The following is a 21,689-nucleotide window of genomic DNA, read 5'->3' as shown; positions in this document are numbered from 1 at the left end:
AGAACAGCGGCATTTACACCAGATACAAATATTTCTCTTAAGTTATAGGTCCTTTTTAAGTTAGTAATTTTACCTTTTGGAATTTTGCAGATCCATTCTTCTTGCGTGTTGCAATTTAACGGCACTAACCGCCTATCAGTCCCATATGCTGCACAGTTAATTGAAACATCACTAGGATATGTATCAGGCCAAAACGACGACACAATCTGCAAAATGTAAATGCTAGTATAGTAACTCTATGCCTATGTTGATCTTGCGGGCAAATAACAATGAAATTAGAACCCATTCAAAGCCTAAGGTATATTTTTCCAAGCCATCTCTTTAAAATAAAACACCACCAAATACCATAAAATAATAAGAGAAACTCTATTTATATTTTTTTGTAACCTGGCCTGAGTTGGACACTATTGCTTTATGCTGTTTGAATCAACCTGACACTTACCGGGGACCCGTCTGACCATTCCCAGGATTCTTTCGAAGATGGATTCCGTTTATTGAACCCAATCCAAAACTTTCGTTTTCCATCGCTGCAAGAAAAAAGTTTACCTATTACAACATTTCTCAGTTTAATGGAGAAAGTCAGCTTTAAAAAATGTGATTACAATTAATGTAAAAATTGATGTTTTCTACATTTTGCAAGTTGTGAAATTACAGTCTCTTGGCACTAGAAGCAATAGCATAGCTACTGGGGGGGCGGAGGGTGCGGATGACCTGGGCCCCATGCTTGGAGGGACCCACCTAGAGCTACTGTCACTGTAACTTCGCGGGAGAGCAGGGAGACATGATTTCCCTGAACTACCGCTCTCTGTTTTGTAGACCACAGGTCGCTCTAAGCCTGCGGTCTGCAGAACTGCAGGCAGGGGGCGTCACTAGGCACTGGGCCCTGGATTATAGGTGTCCCATCCCGAATGTCTAGCTGGCTGCATACAGACACACTCAGGGTTTTCCCGGCAAATGGTATTTCCACTCACAGCGTGGGGGCCAGCAATACAAGGAAGCAGAAATAATTTTCTCTTCTGGTGAGGTGAAGGACCCTGAAGTTGGATCTTGTCTCCTCAGGAGCAGATAGAAACTCTTATTTGTTATGGATTTTGTCATCCTCCTTATCCTCTCTCCTCCGAATACTGGACTCCCCTCTAGTATCCTCCGCCAGTATCTATTATCTATCTAGAAAAAGTAAAAGTAAAGCACATTAAGTCCACCTGGTTCTGGAGGAAACCTCTGGATCTACTACGGCTTAGGGTGCTTTCACATTGTGTTCCGGCACCCGTTCAGTGGCCTCTGTCTGGGCTTACGTCCGAACCTCCCAGAAAATAGATTCGGAGGTATGCGCCGAAGGGGCCATAGATATAATGGTGCTGACAGAGCGAATGTGCACTCTGCTGTGCATCATTTTCGAGCATGTACACCTACTGGAGGCGTACACTCAGATGGTGGTAGTGTGTCCTTGGACACCTTTCCTTTGGGAGACCTAAGAAATAAGGTAAGTAAATTGCAGTCTGAGAAATTCTACAGTAGTTGTGGCTTACATGTTGGGCTAATTCCAAGAGGCCAATAACTCTTGCCTGAAGGCTCCTAAAATGTAAATTAAAGATTAGAAGTTATCCCTTATCCATAGGATAAGGATACAGGGCAGCACGGTGGCTCAGTGGTTAGCACTGCAGCCTTGAGGTCCTGGGTTCAAATCCCACCAAGGACAACATCTGCAAGGAGTTTATATGTTCTCCCCGTGTTTGCGTTGGTTTCCTCCGGGTTCTCTAGTTTCCTCCCAGACTCTAAAGACATACTGATAGGGAAATTAGACTGAGGAGATGATGATGATTAATGAAGAAGTCTTTAAAGAGTTGTGAAATTAATCTAAGAGAGTAAGATAAATAAAATCTTGGTAAAACCCCCTTAGATTCCATTACCAGTTTCAAAAAGTTGATAAAAAACGGTTGATGAATATGAAACAAGTAGCATATAACAGAAAAAAAAAGAAATCTCCCAGAAGACTTGGCAAATCTCTACAGAATCGTCCTGGAAACTCCCAGAAAGTAGCATTTCCCCATTGTTTTCTTTGCTGTGACGCTGACCCCCAGAATACAGGGGCAGATTCAGTGGGTGGAAATCGGGCACATTTTGTTGTAAAGGAGTATGAGTATGCAAATAAAAGTTTGCAACATTTATCCCCTGTATTCCACCGCCTAAAAAATATTTGAAAATTTGTGAAGTACAGTATGTAATACTTAAATATACTATTACTAGACATAAACATGGACCTCTTAAACATGGAGCTTAAGAATTCTCCTACGAATTGTTCTTCCTCTATAGTTGATAAGCTGACGAGATGAGCTCCAAAATCTTGGCACAGATCTTCGGCTTCCTGCCAGGTTCTTTTTCTCATCAGTTTCTCATGATGGAAGATCTGGTTACAAAAAAGGAAGAAGTGAAGCATTCAGATATCTGCTGATACAACTATATAAGGCCACTGAGTGAGATCACACTTACTGAGGCTGTTCCTCTGTTACATTGGTTTGAATCATATATATAACAGTGTCTTACATAACTCACCCTACAGAACTAGACATTTACATGCCTGATAACAACTGAATCTTCTGTATTAAGACAGTTTTAATCCCACTTGTCAAGGAAAGCCTACAAATCCTTTAGAATGCCCATTTTGAACAAAATTAGTTTAGGCCCCTTTCTCCATAAAGTTAATTTTGATGGTCATTTCAGCAAAAAATCATGGTTACTGACTGTCGCAAAACCTTGTCTTTTTTACAACATTTCTTTTACCCCTGCCTTAAAGGAGTAATCTGGCTCCATTCTACCAGGTGTAAGAGCAGCAGGTATCGCCCACCTGGCTTGTGCATCAAGCTGGCAGATATCTGGAGACGTGACATCACCACATCCGTCACCTCTTGATGCAGAAGTATTTGCCAGCTAGGGAACAAGCAAATACAGAATTTTTAGACATGCCATCACTGACCCGACTCACCTCCAGATGCCTAAGAGTTGGTGCGTTTTAATTTGCAGGAGCCAGTCCATAGGCCAGGTCAATGATCCTTGGTCGTTGGATGCAAGCCCTGAGAACCAACTCTTACCTGACGGCATTTGCAGTTCTTCTTTTGATTAGTCGGCCTAGCACGACATCATTGTTTTGGCGTGACGCACATGTGACTTTGTGCCAGGTCAGCTAAGCAAATAAAGAGCCGCAGATGCTGGGAGGTAGGAGATGGGTCGCAGAGCTCCTATCCAGCCACCAAAGAGCTGACTCAGACAGTGCGCCGGGTCCTTTGAATCAAAATGCACCAACTCTACCCATTACATTTCTAAAACTTTGAGTGGATGGAGACACAAAGTCTGAACAAGGTCCTTAAGATGTATATGACTGTTTTGCTGATTTTTGCTGCTGCGGCCAGATGTTAAATTGTTGTGATTGTTATCCCATGAATTCCCACTATGTGTTCCTGGTGACATGGGGGAATATTGCTTGCAAGCCCACACTGTCGGGGTTGTATTCCTGTTTTTCCCCAGTAGATGTCAGACACATGCAAACAAAGCAAACAGGAAAAATAAGGAAGCTGTGAGCTCAGCAGATAGGTCTGTGTCTTAGCTAGCTAGCAAGTGGGAAGGAGAACTCACAATTAAAGTGTACTACCCTAGAGCTTTAAAGAGGGTCACAGAGGAGCATGTTAGGAACTCCAGACTGAGCTGCCTGCCAGTGCTGTTTTTCCCAAATGTAGAAGACCAGTCCACTTGCCCGAAAGTATTCCACTATTATTGAGAGATGGCAAGGATTGTCATGACACAAGGGAGCATACAGGCTTGATCCTGTAACTAAGGAGTGCATCCACATACAGGGTGAACATTAATCATCATAAAGGTGAGGATTTGCCACAGTAGACAGGAGCACATGCCGTGCTGCATTGTGAGAGACACAGGGACTGAGAGAAGAAGGTGCTGCTGAGGAGATTGCTGGCAGACTGGCAGCAGAGGTAAAGTACTGCAAGTAGAAGTAAAGTGTCACAAGTGCAAGTTAAAGAAGCCTTACCATTTCATACATTTAATCTATAGGTAGATGTAGAACCCGTATCTATCTCAATAAAGTGTCTCTCCTCTGTGCTGTGGGTTAATGGAGAGCCAGTCAGAATTTCCGAACAAATGAATGGGGATTCCCATCTACTATATGTTCATGGTTTGTTTTGCCATGTGTCATATTAGAAGATTAGACTGCCCTTTTAAACGGTGTAGTAGACAGCCTATTGGTGTGTACCAACTGTTACTTCGTGTGAGATTTTACAACCAACAAGCTTATTGCCTTCCTGTGAGTAAAATTGTTGAATTGATGACAATCAGTGGTGAATCACTCTTTCATCAGGGGCCTTTTGAGCCTTTAGTTTTTATGTGGCACACTACCTAATCATCTTTTATAAAAGAAATATCCCACCTTGCAAAACACAAGGGAGACCAACTCTTTTCCAGGTCTTGGGGAATAATCCTGGAGACCTTTGGACTGATGTCTGAATGCAATACTTTATACTTGTTGTTACCTTATAGCAGTGATGAAGATGTGGCTCTGTGTCCCAAGATGGTGCACAAGCTTGGTCCATATTTCCTTCCAGTGGGTTTGGTTCTCTCTCTACATCAGTTCTTAGAGGCTTTTTACACAAGGTTTTCGCGTGGAAGCCTTTACAGTCCTTTACTGCCCAGCGTCCCAGAGAGAGTCCACTACTCAGAACAACACAACCTCCATTATGACCTAAAAATATCTCATACAGAAATTATAGGAATTAGGGGCATCTATAGCTTACGAGAACTCATCTTGTGGACACCCTAGCAGGATTATTATTCCATGTAAGTAAACTTAATGGTAACTTCTCTTAAAAATAGTAGAAACATTGAAGCATATACCATTGCCTAATTAGTGCGGCACAGCTGTGTCTGCTCTTAGTGAAATGCAATTACTTTGTTTTGTAGGAAAACTTTAAAATTTAAAGAGGTTGTCCACTACTTTTACATTGATGACCTATCCTTAGGATAGGTCATCAACGTCTGATCGGCGGGGGTCCAACACCTGGCACCCCGCCAATGAGCTGTTATCGGTGTCGGAAGTACTCACTTGTGAAACTGCTCCATCTACTTGTAGTGGTCGAGGCTTGGTCCGCTTCATATGCAAATTAATAGGAGGCGAATGTGTAGTACCCTGCGGTGGCCACTACAAGTAGACGGAGCAAAACGGCAAGTAATTACACCTGTGTGCTCACCACAAGACCAGTATGTCATGTAGCGGGCTTAGGAGCTGAGCACGATCCATACAGGGCAAGTGTCAGTTGCGTTGTACAGCTGGCACCTGCCTTCAATAGCAGCAAATGGAACTAGGGCCTGCTGAAGGCCCACCTAGCCACCATGCTGATACTTGTATCACAGGTTAGGTTTTGTAAGAGTCCATGATTTGCGCTATGTACTGCAATACAATCAATCAAATAATCTTCGGTCGCCTATGAGGACTAAAAAATAGATTAAAATAAACACATAGAAAAAAACTAAAAAAGCATATTCAGTATTGCAGTGTCTGTAAAAGTCTGATCTAGTAAAATGTAAAACCATTCAAAATATATGGTAAACACCATGAAGAAAAAAAAAAGAATTAAAATGCCAAAATTGTTGTTTGTTGGTGACCGCAACTCCACCAAAAAACAAATGGAACCAGTAAAAACTACAGTTCGGCACACAAAAAACAAGCCCTCATACCACAGGTCCATCGACAGAAAAATAAAATTGTGCTGGGTCTCAGAACTTGGTGGCATAAACCAAATTATTTTGTTTACAAAGTTCTGAATTTTTTTAAATCACTAAAATAATAAAAACTACACAAGTTCTGTATCACCATAATCGTACTGACCTGTAAAATCATGTTGTCAGGTTATTTATATGAACGCTGTAAAAATGAAACTCAAAAAAACTATGACGGAATGTCGTTTTTCACAATTATTGGATTTTTTTCCCCCGGTCTTTATAACATAATAAACTAAATGTTGTCATTCAAAACTAGAACTCCTCCAATAAAAGAAAAAAAATACAGGAAAAAAGTTATTTCACTTGCAAGAAGAAGAAAAAAATCGGTAGCTTTAAGTGACATTAAGCAGTGATCTTGAAAATCATAAGGAATTGTTACATAAAGTGCTTTATAAAATCGTATAACTTTTCGTTACACAATGAGCAAATTTCTTTTGCTGTATCTAATCAAAATTTCTAAATTCTAAAGCAAGTTTTCATGAAATAAAGTACACCAGTCTAAAGTTTTCCTATAAAGTTTTTCCCCAGACAGATGCACGTACTTGGTTCCTGGGCAGCCCAGTTTGTGAAGCTTGTATCGCGGTCCTCTTCATCATTTATTAACCAGTTATATTCTCCAGTTTTGTCTATGTCTTGAAATGCAATCCAAAAGTCAAAGTGTCTGGGAATTATCTTACTAGAAATCAGGCTGTTAATAAAAGCCTGCTCAAACCTAAGAAGCATCAAAAACATGACCATTACTATTTCATACACTTATAGTCTGTCTCATTCTTCTTTTAGGCTTCCTTTCATTAGGCAATGATTACACTTGGTTTTTCTTCCCCACAAGGGGATACATGGATTTGTATCCAGGACTACTGCTGTATTGAATCAGCTCTGTTCTCTTTCTCCATATAAGGCTATGTTCACACATTACGTTTTTGCTGCTTTTTTATGCTAATTTTCTGCTGTGTTTCACAGTAACAGCAAAGTCTATGAGATTTCAGAAATCTCATGCACACACCTTGGTCTTTATTTGATCAGTATTTTGTGCTTTGCATGTTTTTTTTGCAGAATAGAGCATGTCACTTCTTTCAGTATTTTTCACCCATTGGAAGTAATGAGTGGTGAAAAAAAGCTGAAAAAAACACCTAGTGTGAACATCACTATCAGGTTTTGCTGTGTTTTTAGTGAAAAAAAACAAGAACAGCAGTATGTGAAAGTCATTTATTTTTGTGATTTTACAATCTTCTCTTGGTCACCTGAGATGGCAGTTTGGATAGTACAGTTTAATTAAATTAGTGATGGGTGAAACAGTAAACAATAACTGAGCTAGGTGTGAGATTGAACAACACCTGTGGCTCAGTGAGGTGTGAATTTGACCAATCCCTGAGCAATTCAATGGCAGACCATAGTGTGAAAATAAATAGTGTCCTACAAACTCAATGCACTGCCAGTGTCTTAGGTAAACTATTCCTGAACAATTCACCTCCCCCCACTGTTACATTTGTAATTCTGGTTAATATGGTTTCACATGTGTCTTGCATTGGTGACCTGTGTTCATGCTTCTGTGGTGGAAGCAAAGCTGAACTTTGGAATCATGAAAAACTGCAGTAAAAACGCATCAAAAAACAAGGAAAAAAACAAGCAAAATCCTGAACAAACCTTCCTGGCAAAAGATCAGGTTTTGCTGCAGAAAAAAAAGCTGAAAAAATGCAATGTATGAACATAGCCTTAAGGGGCCAAAAAGTAAGCATTCCCATCTTTACAATTAAAGGGGTTTTATCATGAACAAAGGTTGATTTTAATCAATAGATCTTGGAATAATAATAATTTCCACAATTGGATGTGTGTAAATAAAATGTTCCTGTGCTGAGATAATCTTATAAATGTGCCCCTGCTGTGTACTGTGTAATGGCTGTGTCTGACCGTGCAGGAACATGGTCTGATCATACCACATCTCCTGGGCAGGGGAGGAAGCAAAAGAGTATATAGACATTAGAGCAGGGGATCACAGCTGATTCTTTCTTTGAAGTAAAACATTGTTTAAAAACAGGCAGGGAAATGTTTTCCCTCACAGAAAGAATAATTTGTGATCCCCTGCTGTAATGTATAAAAATGCATAAAATTCATAGTGTTTTTTTACAAATGTGTGTGGCACGCCAAAAACCCTGACGCGCGTTTTGGATCTTGCACCTTCGTCAGTCACACCCCCTGACAAAGGAGCAAGATCTGAAATGCGCGTCCGGGTTTTTGGTGTGCCACACACAGGCTTCCGGTGGGACAGGTAATCTATCTCCTTTCAATATGACTATTGACACATTAGGTATCTGGTGCTTTTCAGGTGAATATCACTAGCTTCCACATATGTGCTGTAATCCAGCATGCCCTTGCATGTGGCTAATGTGATACAGGACTTCCATATACTTGGCCACAATTGTATGATCGTTATGTGGTTTTAAGCCCTCTTATATATTTATATAATAATCCCCTTCACCTTTGATTCATTATAGGGCATAATTGATCTGCCATCATTGTTTATTAGTGCATCAAACCATTTTGGGGAAAATCTACATATATTTACAATGCCTGTGGGGCATTAACATTTTGTGCACCTTGAGATGATGGTCACTATGTATGATGACATGATCATATGGAATGTTTTTGTACCTTTATGTGTATGTATCTCCTATATATGACTCAATGCCACAATTGATCTTTCTTATAGTCAATGGCCTATATATGCTATGGGCTAGTTCCGGTTTTAGTATTTTTGTGTAAATAGTGTGTGTGCACTCCTCTTTGCAGTGCCATTCCATAACCATGGTTGTAGTAATTAAAGTTTTTTTAGTTGAACATATTCAGTCCTGTCCTTTTATGACCTCTTTGTTCGATTTTCTTTGTAAGTATTATAGTATGGGGAACCAGAGGAAAGGTTGCAATGGGCAAAAGAATTCTTAGGGGTGCAAAGTTTTAAGAGAAAAAAAATAGTACTACTCTCTTTGTTTTCTTTTGAAATTTTGCTCTGAAGTGGTGTCGCTAGCGCTGAAGATCAGGGGCAGTGCACATGCCTGAAACTTCTGGATGAGTGCCCCGAATCTCTGGGCGAATGAGACTTTGATCTCGTTCTATAGCATGGAGCCTCCATTGCCCCGCTCTCTGCCCAGTTGGTTGCAGTAGACCTGTGGACCACATGATATCAGGGTCCCGTTGCAGATGGCACAATGACGCCACTGCATTGCATCACCTGTGCCGGCTCAGTCTATTTGCAGGAGGGTAAGAGGGTTCATATAAATTTTAAAGTTTATTTTTTGAAAGTGTGGCACAAAGGTGGCATTACTGCTTTTGGAGGGAACATTCAGAGGGCATCTTTACGTTTAAAGGGGGCACTAAAGAGGCATTAATACTTTGTAAAGTGGGGCTTTAATGGTTTTAAAAGGGCATTTAGGGGGCTTTATCAGTGGGTTAGGGGACACAATCCTTCCCTTGCCCTGGTTGGACAACTTAGCATATGTTATAAAGTTAGGGCATACCTGTCGGTGATAGTTGCTGGGGGACAGTTGAAATCACTTTTAACTTCCAGGAAAGTTTGATCTCGTAAGTCAGTGCCATAACAATAAGCACCATGCCTTTCCCAATTCTGCAAAGAAAATTATTTCAATAACATAGTAAAGAAAATCTGAACATTATTATAATCAGAATCAAGTACATACTGTATATACAGTATATACATGTAGACTTGGGAAAGTATTCACCCCCTTGGCTTTTTACCTATTTTGTTACATTACAACCTTTGTTTAAATTTTTTTGTAATTTGATTTGGGTGCGATGCATCAGCACTACATAGTCTAAGTTGGTGGAGTGAAGTGAGAAAAATATAGGCATAAATTAAATTTATGGGATCAAATAACTAAAAATTGGCAAGTGCATATGTATTCACCCCATTTCTTAAGAAGCCCCTGAAAATTTCTGGTGCAAGCAATTACATTAATAAGTCACATGATTAGCGAAAGGAAGTCCACAGTATATACACTTTACCTGTTCTGCAACACCATTAAACAAAAGGCACCACTAGCCAAACACCATGAAGACCAAGGAGATCTCCAAACACCATGAAGATCAAGGAGATCTCCAAACAATACCATGAAGACCAAGGAGATCTCCAAACAACACCATGAAGACTAAAGAGATCTCTGAACAAGTCAGGGGCAAAGGTGTTGACAAGTACAAGTCAGGGTTGGGTTATAAAATAATATCCCAATCTCTGATGATCCCCTGGAGCACCATCAAATCCATTATCATCAAATGGAAAGAACATGGTACCACAACAAACCTGCAAAGAGAGGTCTGCCCACCATAGCTCTCAGCCCAGGCAAGGAGGGAATTAGTCAGAGAGGCACCACAGCTAACCCTCAAGGAGTTGCAGAGTTAGAAAGCAGAGACAGGAGCATCTGTCCATATGACCACAATAAGCCATACACTCCATAGAGGTGCCCTTTATGGAAGAGTTGACAGAAAAAAGCCTTTACTTACACAAAAAAATTGTAAGGCTCATTTTGAGTTTACTGTGCTGTGGTCAGATGAGACCAAAGTTGAACTTTTTGGCCTCCAAGGTAAACCCTATCTCTGGCACTGAACCAACACAGTTCATCACCCCTAGAACACCATCCTCATAGTGAAACATGGTGGTGGCAGCATCATCCTGTGGGAATGTGTTTTGGCACCAGGAACAGGGAAAATGGTCAGAGTCAAGGGGAAGATGGATGGAGCCCAATACAGGGATATTCTTGAGCAAACCTTGTTTCAGTCTGTCAGTGATTTGAGACTGCACGGTGGTTCACCTTCCAACAAGACAATGACTCACAGCGTACTGCTAAAGCAACACTCGAGTGGTTTAAGGGGAAATGTGTGAATGTTTTGGCGTGGCCTAGTCAAAGCTTAGCCTTAATCCAATCAAGAATCTGTGGTCAGACTTGAAGATTGTTCACCAGAGGAAACATCTAACTTGAAGGCGCTGGAGCAATTTTGTCTTGAGGAAAGGGCAAAAATGCCAGAGGCAAGATGTGGAAAGCCCATAGAGACTTATCCAAAGCGACTTACAGCTGTAATTGCAGCAAAAGGAGGTTCTACAAAGTACCGACTTTAGGGGGGGGGGGTGAATAGTTATGCACACGGAAGTTTTCTGTTATTTTGTCCTATTTCTTGTTTTCGTCACAATAAAAAGAAAACCAAATGCTCACAGTTGCAGGCATGTTCTTTACATGAACTGATGCAAACCCTCAAAAAAAAAACAGTGAAATTCCAGGTTGTGAGGTAGCAAAACACGAAAAATGCCAAAGGGGATGAATAATTACGCAAGCCACTGTGTATTTATGTATATATACAGTACAGACCAAAAGTTTGGACACACCTTCTCATTTAAAGATTTTTCTGTATTTTCATGACTATGAAAATTGTACATTCACACTGAAGGCATCAAAACTATGAATTAACATATGTGGAATTATATACTTAACAAAAAAAGTGTGAAACAACTGAAAATATGGCATATTCTAGGTTCTTCAAAGTAGCCACCTTTTGCTTTGATGACTGCTTTGCACACTCTTGGCATTCTCTTGATGAGCTTCAAGAGGTAGTCACCAGAAATGGTTTTCACTTCACAGGTGTGCACTGTCAGGTTTAATAAGTGGGATTTCTTGCCTTATAAATGGGGTTGGGACCATCAGTTGTGTTGTGCAGAAGTTAGGTGGATACACAGCTAATAGTCCTACTGAATAGACTGTTAGAATTTGTATTATGGCAAGAAAAAAACAGCTAAGTAAAGAAAAACAAGTGGTCATCATTACTTTAAGAAATGAAGGTCAGTCAGTCTGAAAAATTTGGAAAACTTTGAAAGTGTCCCCAAGTGCAGTTGCAAAAACCATCAAGCACTACAAAGAAACTGTCTCTCATGAGGACCGCCCCAGGAAAGGAAGACCAAGAGTCACCTCTGCTTCTGAGGATAAGTTTATCCGAGTCACAAGCCTCAGAAATCGCAGGTTAACAGCAGCTCAGATTAAAGACCAGGTCAATGCCACACAGAGTTCTAGCAACAGACACATCTCTACAACAACTGTTAAGAGGAGACTTTGTGCAGCAGGCCTTCATGGTAAAATAGCTGCTAGGAAACCACTGCTAAGGACAGGCAACAACCAGAAGAGACTTGTTTTGGCTAAAGAACACAAGGAATGGACATTAGACCAGTGGAAATCTGTGCTTTGGTCTGATGAGTCCAAATTTGAGATCTTTGGTTCCAACCACCGTGTCTTTGTGCGACGCAGAAAAGGTGAACGGATGGACTCTACATGCCTGGTTCCCACCGTGAAGCATGGAGGAGGAGGTGTGATGGTGTGGGGGTGCTTTGCTGGTGACACTGTTGGGGATTTATTCAAAATTGAAGGCATACTGAACCAGCATGGCTACCACAGCATTTTGCAGCGGCATGCTATTCCATCCGGTTTGCGTTTAGTTGGACCATCATTTATTTTTCAACAGGACTATGACCCCAAACACACCTCCAGGCTGTGTAAGGGCTATTTGACCAAGAAGGAGAATGATGGGGTGCTACGTCAGATGACCTGTCCTCCACAGTCACCAGACCTGAACCCAATCAAGATGGTTTGGGGTGAGCTGGACCGCAGAGTGAAGGCAAAAGGGCCAACAAGTGCTAAGCATCTCCGGGAACTCCTTCAAGATTGTTGGAAGACCATTTCCGGTGACTACCTCTTGAAGCTCATCAAGAGAATGCCAAGAGTGTGCAAAGCAGTCATCAAAGCAAAAGGTGGCTACTTTGAAGAACCTAGAATATAAGACATATTTTCAGTTGTTTCACACTGGTTTGTTAAGTATATAATTCCACATGTGTTAATTCATAGTTTTGATGCCTTCAGTGTGAATGTACAATTTTCATAGTCATGAAAATACAGAAAAATCTTTAAATGAGAAGGTGTGTCCAAACTTTTGGTCTGTACTGTATATATATATATATATATATATATATATATATATATATATATACTGTATATACAGTTGTGCTCTAACATTTACATACCCTGGCAGAATTTTTGCTTTCTTGGCTTTGTTTCAGCGAATATGAATTATAACAAAAAACTGTTTCTCCACTCATGGTTATTGGGTGGGTGAAGCCATTTATTGTCAAACTACTGTGTTTTCTCTTTTTAAATCTTAATGACAACCAAAAACATCCAAATGACCCTGATCAAAAGTTCACATACCCCAGTTCTTAATACCGTGTATTGCCCCCTCTAACATGAATGACAGCTTGAAGTCTTTTGTGGTAGTTGTGGATGAGGTTCTTTATTTTCCCAGATGATAAAGCTGCCCATTCTTCTTGGCAAAAAGCCTCCAGTTCCTGTAAATTCCTGGAAATTTTGAGCACAACTGTATGTATATATACACACTGTTCAAAAAATAAAGGGAACACTCAAATAACACATCCTAGATCTGAATGAATGAAATATTCTCATTGAATACTTTGTTCTGTACAAAGTTGAATGTGCTGACAACAAAATCACACAAAAATCATCAATGGAAATCAAATTTATTAACCAATGGAGGCCTGGATTTGGAGTCACCCTCAAAATTAAAGTGGAAAAACACACTACAGGCTGATCCAACTTTGATGTAATGTCCTTAAAACAAGTCAAAATGAGGCTCAGTATTGTGTGTGGCCTCCACGTGCCTGTATGACCTCCCTACAATGCCTGGGCATGCTCCTGATGAGGTTGCGGATGGTCTCCTGTAGGATCTCCTTCCAGACCTGGACTCAAGCATCCGCCAACTCCTGGACAGTCTGTGGTGCAACGTGACGTTGGTGGATGGAGCGAGACATGATGTCCCAGATGTGCTCAATCAGATTCAGGTCTGGGGAACGGGCGGGCCAGTCCATAGCTTCAATACCTTCATCTTGCAGGAACTGCTGACACACTCCAGCCACATGAGGTCTGGCATTGTCCTGCATTAGGAGGAACCCAGGGCCAACCGCACCAGCATATGGTCTCACAAGGGGTCTGAGGATCTCATCTCGGTACCTAATGGCAGTCAGGCTACCTCTGGCGAGCACATGTAGGGCTGTTCGGCCCTCCAAAGAAATGCCACCACACCATTACTGACCCACTACCAAACCAGTCATGCTGAAGGATGTTGCAGGCAGCAGATCGCTCTCCACAGCGTCTCCAGACTCTGTCACGTCTGTCACATGTGCTCAGTGTGAACCTGCTTTCATCTGTGAAGACCACAGGGCGCCAGTGGTGACTTTGGCAATCTTGGTGTTCTGTGGCAAATGCCAAGCATCCTGCACGGTGTTGGGCTGTGAGCACAACCCCCATCTGCATCTGTGGACGTTGGGCCCTCATACCACCCTCATGGAGTCAGTTTCTAACCGTATGTGCAGACACATGCACATTTGTGGCTTGCTGGAGGTCATTTTGCAGGGCTCTGGCAGTGCTCCTCCTGCTCCTCCTTGCACAAAAGCGGAGGTAGCGGTCCTGCTGCTGGGTTGTTGCCCTCCTACGGCCCCCTCCACGTCTCCTGGTGTATTGGCCTGTTTCCTGGTAGCACCTCCAGCCTCTGGACACTACGCTGACAAACACAGCAAACCTTCTGGCCACAGCTCACACTGATGTGCCATCCTGGATGAACAACACTACCTGAGCAACTTCTGTGGGTTGTAGAGTCCGTCTCATGCTACCACGAGTGTGAAAGCACAACCAACATTCAAAAGTGACCAAAACATCAGCAAGAAAGCATTGGTACTGAGATGTGGTCTGTGGTCCCCACCTGCAGAACCACTCCTTTATTGAGTGTGTCTTGATAATTGCCAATAATTTCCATCTATTGTCTATTCCATGTATACCAGGACAGGGATTAGGGGTGCCATGCATACCAGGACAGGGATTAGGGGTGCCATGCATACTAGGACAGGGATGAGAGGTGCCATCCATACCAGGACAGGGATTAGGGGTGCCATGCATACCAGGACAGGGATTAGGGGTGCCATGCATACCAGGACAGGGATTAGGGGTGCCATGCATACCAGGACAGGGATGAGGGGTGCCATGCATACCAGGATAGGAATGATGGGTGCCATGCATACCAAGATAGGGGTTAGGGGTGCCATGCATACCAGGACAGGGATGAGGAGTGCCATGCATAACAGGACAGGGATTAGGGGTGCCATGCATACCAGGATAGGGATTAGGGGTGCCATGCATACCAGGACAGGGATGAGGGGTGCCATGCATACCAGGATAGGGATTAGGGATGCCATGCATACCAGGATAAGGATGAGGGGTGCCATGCATACCAGGATGGAGGGATGCCAGGCATACTAGAATGGAGATGGGGACCACGTATAAAAGGAAGGGGGGCGGCATATATACCAGGATGGGGGATATTGTAAAAATTGGGGGACATTACCCCCTTAAAAGTGCATCATGACCACATTTTTTGCTTAAATTTTTTATTTTTTATTTTCCTCCTCTAAAACCTAGGTGCGTCTTATGGTCCGAAAAATACGGTGTATATATATATATATATATATATATCTATATATATATATATAGTGGGTATGGAAAGTATTAGTGGGTGTGGAAAGTATTCAGACCCCTTTAAATTTTTCACTCTTTGTTTCATTGCAGCCATTTGGTAAGTTCTTTTTTTTTTCTCATTAAAGTACACTCTGCACCCATCTTGACTGAAAAAAACAGATATGTAGAAATGTTTGCAAATTTATTAAAAAAGAAAAACTGAAATATCACATGGTCATAAGTATTTAGACCCTTTGCTCAGTATTGAGTAGAAGCACCCTTTTGAGATAATACAGCTGTAAGGTGCCCCAGAGAGGCAGTCGTGGGCGAGCTGGAGTCCTTGCTTGCTTTGACACCCTACAGACAATTTGTGTTCTCCCTCTGATGTGTGGCTGGGTATGTGACATTCTTCACTTACTTCAAACCATCCGATCACGGCTGTCTCCAGGCATTTCTCTTCTGGGACCAGGGCAGCAGTAAATTCAGAGGACAAGGAGTTCTTAACCATAACTGGGATTTTACTTGGGGGAGAAGAGTATATACAGTATTTACAGTCAGGAACATTGGATAAGGCCCAACAGGTTGTCATCTCCCATACAGGTGCTAGAAATATCTTCAGCCCTGGTGCCCTCTTTAGGTGAAACATCTCTCTAATTTTATTCTCTGTCCCAAGAGACGTTTTCTCACCAGCAACAGTCTGTCCGGATCCTATATCTCCCTCACGGCTTATCCAGGAGTCTTATCTTCCTCTTCTACCTGCAGACTAGAAGTGCCCTGGGGTCCTCAATACCTCTGTTGAGTTTCTCCGGCTGGCTAATGGAACTCCCACGTGAGGAGTTATTTACACTGCTTATCCACTGTCTGAGGGTAGGGAGCCCCCGTCTACCCTAGCAGCCAATTTCCCTGGCTGTCCGTCCGTAAGGCTTCCTGTCACGACTCTGACAGGACTCCAACTGACACTTTCTGGAAAATTCTCCAGACGTTACCTAGGATGCCCCGCCCCCTGCGGCAGTTAATTCCTCACTGTCCTTCTGGTAGCAGGCTCTCACTAACAGCTGCGCCCAACAGTGGCATCTTGTGGCCGATTGACATATTTCCTTGTGGGGATGCAGTACTTTCAAACTAGACCCCAGGTATACTCAACGCCTGACCAAGACACTGCGTTCCCCCCTCTACTCTACTGACTGTACCACTGAAGCTAAGCCCTTAACTTGACCTAACAGCAGTTCAGAGAGATCTAACTATGGGAACATGTTATTTTAACTACTTCAGTGCCAGGGGAAGGTTACACCCTTCCTCACTATCACACAGCCATGAGTCTTCTTGGGAATGATGCAACAAGTTTTTCCACACCTGGATTTGGGGATCCTCTGCCATTCTTCCTTGCAGATGCTCTCCAAATTTGGGGATCCTCTGTCATTCTTCCTTGCAGATGCTCTCCAGTTCCGTCAGGTTGGATGGTGAATGTTGGTGGACAGCCATTTTCAGGTCTCTCCAGAGATGCTCATATGGGTTTAGGTCAGGGCTCTGGCTGGGCCAGTCAAGAATGGTCACAGAGTTGATCTGAAGTCACTCCTTTGTTATTTTAGCTGTGTGCTTAGGGTCATTGTCTTGTTGGAAGGTGAACCTTTGGCCAAGTCTGAGGTCCAGAGCACTCTGGAAGAGGTTTTCATCCAAGATATCTCTGTACTTGGCCGCATTCATGTTTCCTTCAATTGCAACCAGTCATCCTGTCCCTGCAGCTGAAAAACACCCCCATAGCATGATGCTGCCACCACCATGTTTCACTATTGGGATAGTATTGGGCAGGTGATGACCAGTGCCTGGTTTTCTCCACACATACCGCTTAGAATTATCACCAAAAAGTTCTATCTTCATGTCATCAGACCAGAGAATCTTATTTCTCATAATCTGGAAGTCCTTCATGTGTTTTTGAGCAAACTCTATGCGGGCTTTCATATGTCTTGTACTGAGGAGAGGCTTCCGTCGGGCCACTTTGCCATAAAGGCCCGACTGGTGGAGGGCTGCAGTGATAGTGGACTTTGTGGAACTTTCTCCCATCTCCCTACTGCATCTCTGGAGCTCAGCCACAGTGATCTTGGGGTTCTTCTTTACCTCTCTCACCAAGGCTTTTCTGGCACGATTGCTCAGTTTGGCTGGACGGCCAGGTGTAGGAAGACTTCTGGTGGTCCCAAACATCTTCCATTTAAGAATTATGGAGGCCACTGTGCAGAAATGCTTTTGTAACCTTGGCCAGATCTGTGCCTTGCCACAATTCTGTCTCTGAGCTCTTTGGGCAGTTCCTTTGAGCTTATGATTCTCATTTGGTCTGACATGCACTGTGAGCTGTGAGGTCTTACAGGTGTGTGCCTTTCCAAATCAAGTCCTATCAGTTTAATTAAACACAGCTGGACTCCAATGAAGGAGTAGAACCATCTCAAGGAGGATCACAAGGAAATGGACAGCATGTGACTTAAATATAAGTGCCTGAGCAAAGGGTCTGAATACTTATGACCATGTGATATTTCAGGTTTTTTTTCTTAATAAATTTACAAAAAATTCTACATTTCTGTTTTTTTTTCAGCCAAGATGGGTTACAGAGTGTACTTTAATGAGAATACCAAATGGCTGCAATGAAACAAAGAGTAAAAAATTTAAAGGGTCTGAAAACTTTCCGTACCCACTGCATACATATATATACATATTATTATTAGCATTTATTATTATAGCGCCATTTATTCCATGGCACTTTACATGTGAAGAAGGGGTATACATACAAGAACAATTACAATAATCTTGAACACAATGTGACGGCGACTGGTACAGGAGGAGCGAGGACCCTGCCCGTGAGGGCTCACAGTCTACAAGGGATGGGTGAGGATACAGTAGGTGGGGGTATAGCTGGTCGTGCAGTGGTATTGGTGAAGTGGTGGTTACTGCAGGTTGTAGGCTTGTCGGAAGAGGTTGGTCTTCAGGCTCTTTTTGAAGGTTTCCACGGTCGACGAGAGTCTGATGTGTTAGGGTAGAGAGTTCCAGAGTAGGGGGGAAGCACGTGAGAAATCTTGTATGCGATTGTGGGAGGAGGAGATTAGAGGGGAGTAGAGAAGGAGATCTTGTGAGGATAGGAGGTTGCGTGTGGGTATGTAGCGGGAGACTAGGTCAGAGATATATGGAGGAGACAGGTTGTGAATGGCTTTGTATGTCATGGTTAGGGTTTTGAACTGGAGTCTCTGGGCAATGGGGAGCCAGTGAAGAGATTGACAGAGAGGAGAGGCCAGGGAATAGCGGGGGGACAGGTGGATTAGTCGGGCAGAAGAGTTTAGGATGGATTGGAGGGGTGTGAGAGTGTTGGATGGGAGGCCACAGAGCAGGAGGTTGCAGTAGTCAAGGCGGGAGATGATGAGGGCGTGCACTAGTGTTTGTGCAGATTCATGGTTGAGGAATGTGCGGATCCGGGAGATATTTTTGAGTTGGAGTCGGCAAGAAGTGGAAAGGGCTTGGATATGTGGTTTGAAGGAGAGTTCAGAGTCCAGGGTTACCCCAAGGCAGCGAGTCTGAGGGACTGGGGAGAGTGGGCAGCCATTGACTATGATGGATAGGTCAGTTGGGGGGTTGACTGAGATGGCGGAAAGATGATGAATTCTGTTTTGTCCATATTAAGTTTTAGAAATCTAGCAGAGAAGAAGGATGAAATAGCAGACAGACATTGTGGGATTTTGGTTAGTAAGGAGGTAATATAGGGTCCAGAGAGGTAGATCTGTGTGTCATCAGCATAGAGGTGATAATGAAAGCCATGAGACTCTATGAGCTGTCCCAGGCCTAAGGTGTAGATGGAGAAGAGCAGGGGTCCTAGAACTGAACATTGGGGGACACCGACAGATAGGGGGCGAGATGAGGAGGTGGTCTGTGAGTGAGAGACACTGACTGTCCTGTCTGTTAGGTATGAGGAGATCCAGGATAGGGCCAAGTCTGTGATGCCGAGAGATGAGAGAGTTTGTAGTAAGAGGGAATGGTCCACTGTGTCGAAGGCAGATGACAGGTCTAGGAGGAGGAGGACAGAGTAGTGTCGCTTAGATTTGACGGTTAGTAGGTCGTTGGTGACTTTAGTCAGTGCAGTTTCAGTAGAATGGTGCGGTCGGAAACCAGATTGTAGGCTGTTGAAGAGGGAGCAGGAGGAGAGGTGGGAGGACAGCTCAGAATGGACGTGCTGTTCCAGTAGTTTTGAGGCATAGGGGTGAAGTGATATGGGGCGATAGCTAGACAGAGAGGATTGGTCAAGGGAGGGCTTTTTGAGGATTGGTGTGATTGAGGCATGTTTAAAGCATGAGGGGAAGACACCAGTTGTTAGTGACAGGTTGAAGAGGTGGGCTAGGGGTAGGATGAAGATAGTGGTAAGGTTTGGGATGAGGTGGGACGGGATTGGGTCAAGTTTACAGGTGGTGAGGTGTGATTTGGAGAGTAAAGAGGAAAGTTGATCTTCCGTAATGGTGGAGAATGTGGTTTTGGAGGAGGAGGGTTGAGTAGGTGTGGGGAGGGGCTGTGGGGGCTTTAGGCAAAAGCTTTGTCTGATTGTGTCAATCTTCTGCTTGAAGAATGAGGCAAAGTCTTCGGCTGAAATAAGAGGAGATGGAGGAGGCACTGGGTGATGGAGGAGAGAATCGAAGGTGTTGAATAGTTGTTTGGGGTTGTGAGACAGGGAGGATATGAGAGATGAGAAGTATGTTTGTTTTGCTGCAGTGAGTATGGACTTGAAGGTAGTGAGGGACTGTTTGAATGCGATGAAGTGCTCATTGGAATGGGACCTTTTCCACCTACGCTCAGCAACCCTGGAAGTCCGTCGCAGTTCTTTAGTTAGGCTGGTGTGCCAGGGTTGCCTGTTGATTGTGTGAGCTTTGGTATGTGTGGGGGAGGGGCGACTGAATCGAGAGCTGCAGCTGTTGTGGTGTTGTATAAAGTGGCAGCAACATCTGCATCATGTAAGGAACTAATGTCTGTAAGAGGGAGAAGGGATTCAGAGAGTGCGTGTAGGTCAAGGTATTTGAGATTTCTGCGAGGGTATGCAAGTTTGTGGGATGGGGATTGTTGCCCTGGAGAGGAGAGGGTAGAGAATGTAAGTAGGTTGTGGTCAGAGAGAGGGAGAGGTGAGTTAGAGAGGTTAGATAGGGAACAGAGGCGGGTGAAGATGAGGTCCAGCGTGTGGCCGTCTTTGTGGGTGCGTGTGGAAGACTACTGGGTAAGACTGAAGGAGGAAGTGAGGGATAGAAGCTTAGAGGCAGCTGAGAGGGAAGTGTCAATGGGGATGTTGAAGTCGCCCATGAGGATAGTGTAGTGGGGATATCAACGGAGAGGAAATGAAGTAGCCAAGTGGTGAAGTGGTCAAAGAAAGTGGTGGCTGATCCTGGGGGTCGGTGGATGACAGCCAGTTGGAGGGGAAGTAGATGCGCACGCAGTGTACTTCAAAAGAGGTGAGAGTAATTGAGGGCGGCAGAGGGATATGGGTGAAGGAGCAGTTATCTGAGAGGAGGAAACCTATTCCTCCACCGTGCTTGCCGGTGGGGCGGGGGGTATGGGAAAGGTGGAATCCGCCGTATGAAAGTGCAGCAGGAGAGGCCGTGTCGGAGGGGTTGAGCCAGGTTTCAGTCATGCCGAGGAAGGAAAGCTTGTTAGTGATGAAGAGATCGTGAATGTAGGAAAGTTTGTTGCAGACAGAGCGAGCGTTCCATAGAGCTCCTGTTAGGGGGACTGGGGAAGAGGGGGCTGGGCGGATGGGTATAAGGTTAGAAGGGTTACGAGAGTTTGGGATAGATCGTTGGTAGGAGGTGGAAGTGACTATGGGGATGTGGTGAGGAGGGCCGGGATGCGGAGAGATGTCGCCGGCAGTGAGGAGGAGCAGAGAAAGCGTTAGTAGGTGGGAGCAGGAGAGGGCATGAGGTGGCTGTCTGTGTTTGGAGGCAAAGGATTGTATGTTGAAGAATAGCTCTGAGGATGAGGTGAGATGGGTGGGGAGAATGGAGGGAGAGATGAAGAATTCGTTACCAGGTGTAGGGATTATGGGTGGTTGGAAAAGGTGAAGGATTAAAGGGGTGAGAGTGAAAACAAACACAAACATTGTTTACTGTGATTTAGTATCCAGTTACCTTCAGTTCCAATTCAGGATTAATTCATGTTTCTCATACTTCAGCTAATGGCCACACTTAAGGTAATGGACACAGACTAAAGTCTGACAGAGACTCCTGGAACACAATATATTTGTAACATAATGCGTTCAGCTGTGAAGCAGAGGGGAGTGGTCTGTGCTCATCTTGATCAGCTGATAAAGACTGAACCAGATGCTGGATA

General features: G+C 43.5%; 1 protein-coding gene across 4 annotated transcripts in view; it reads right to left on the bottom strand.

Annotated features, from left to right (window-relative positions):
• Window positions 1–21,689, bottom strand: part of PLA2R1 (phospholipase A2 receptor 1) — a 171,970-nt gene that overhangs the window by 97,020 nt on the left and 53,261 nt on the right. For all 4 annotated transcript variants that reach the window (XM_073647079.1, XM_073647076.1, XM_073647078.1 and 1 more), the window contains exons 8-13: window positions 9,297–9,403; window positions 6,327–6,496; window positions 4,539–4,747; window positions 2,262–2,407; window positions 443–527; window positions 74–206 (exon numbers count right to left, since the gene is read on the bottom strand). In XM_073647079.1, coding sequence (XP_073503180.1) covers window positions 74–206; window positions 443–527; window positions 2,262–2,407; window positions 4,539–4,747; window positions 6,327–6,496; window positions 9,297–9,403 — 850 coding nt within the window. The remainder of the gene's footprint in view (window positions 1–73; window positions 207–442; window positions 528–2,261; window positions 2,408–4,538; window positions 4,748–6,326; window positions 6,497–9,296; window positions 9,404–21,689) is intronic.

This window comes from Phyllobates terribilis, unplaced genomic scaffold (genome assembly GCF_046119375.1).
Source record: "Phyllobates terribilis strain yellow unplaced genomic scaffold, ASM4611937v1 Scaffold_9__5_contigs__length_417890890, whole genome shotgun sequence".
Taxonomy (NCBI): Eukaryota; Metazoa; Chordata; class Amphibia; order Anura; family Dendrobatidae; genus Phyllobates; species Phyllobates terribilis.
Note: the sequence above shows the minus strand (reverse complement) of the source record. Positions and strands in the feature narration are given on the sequence as shown.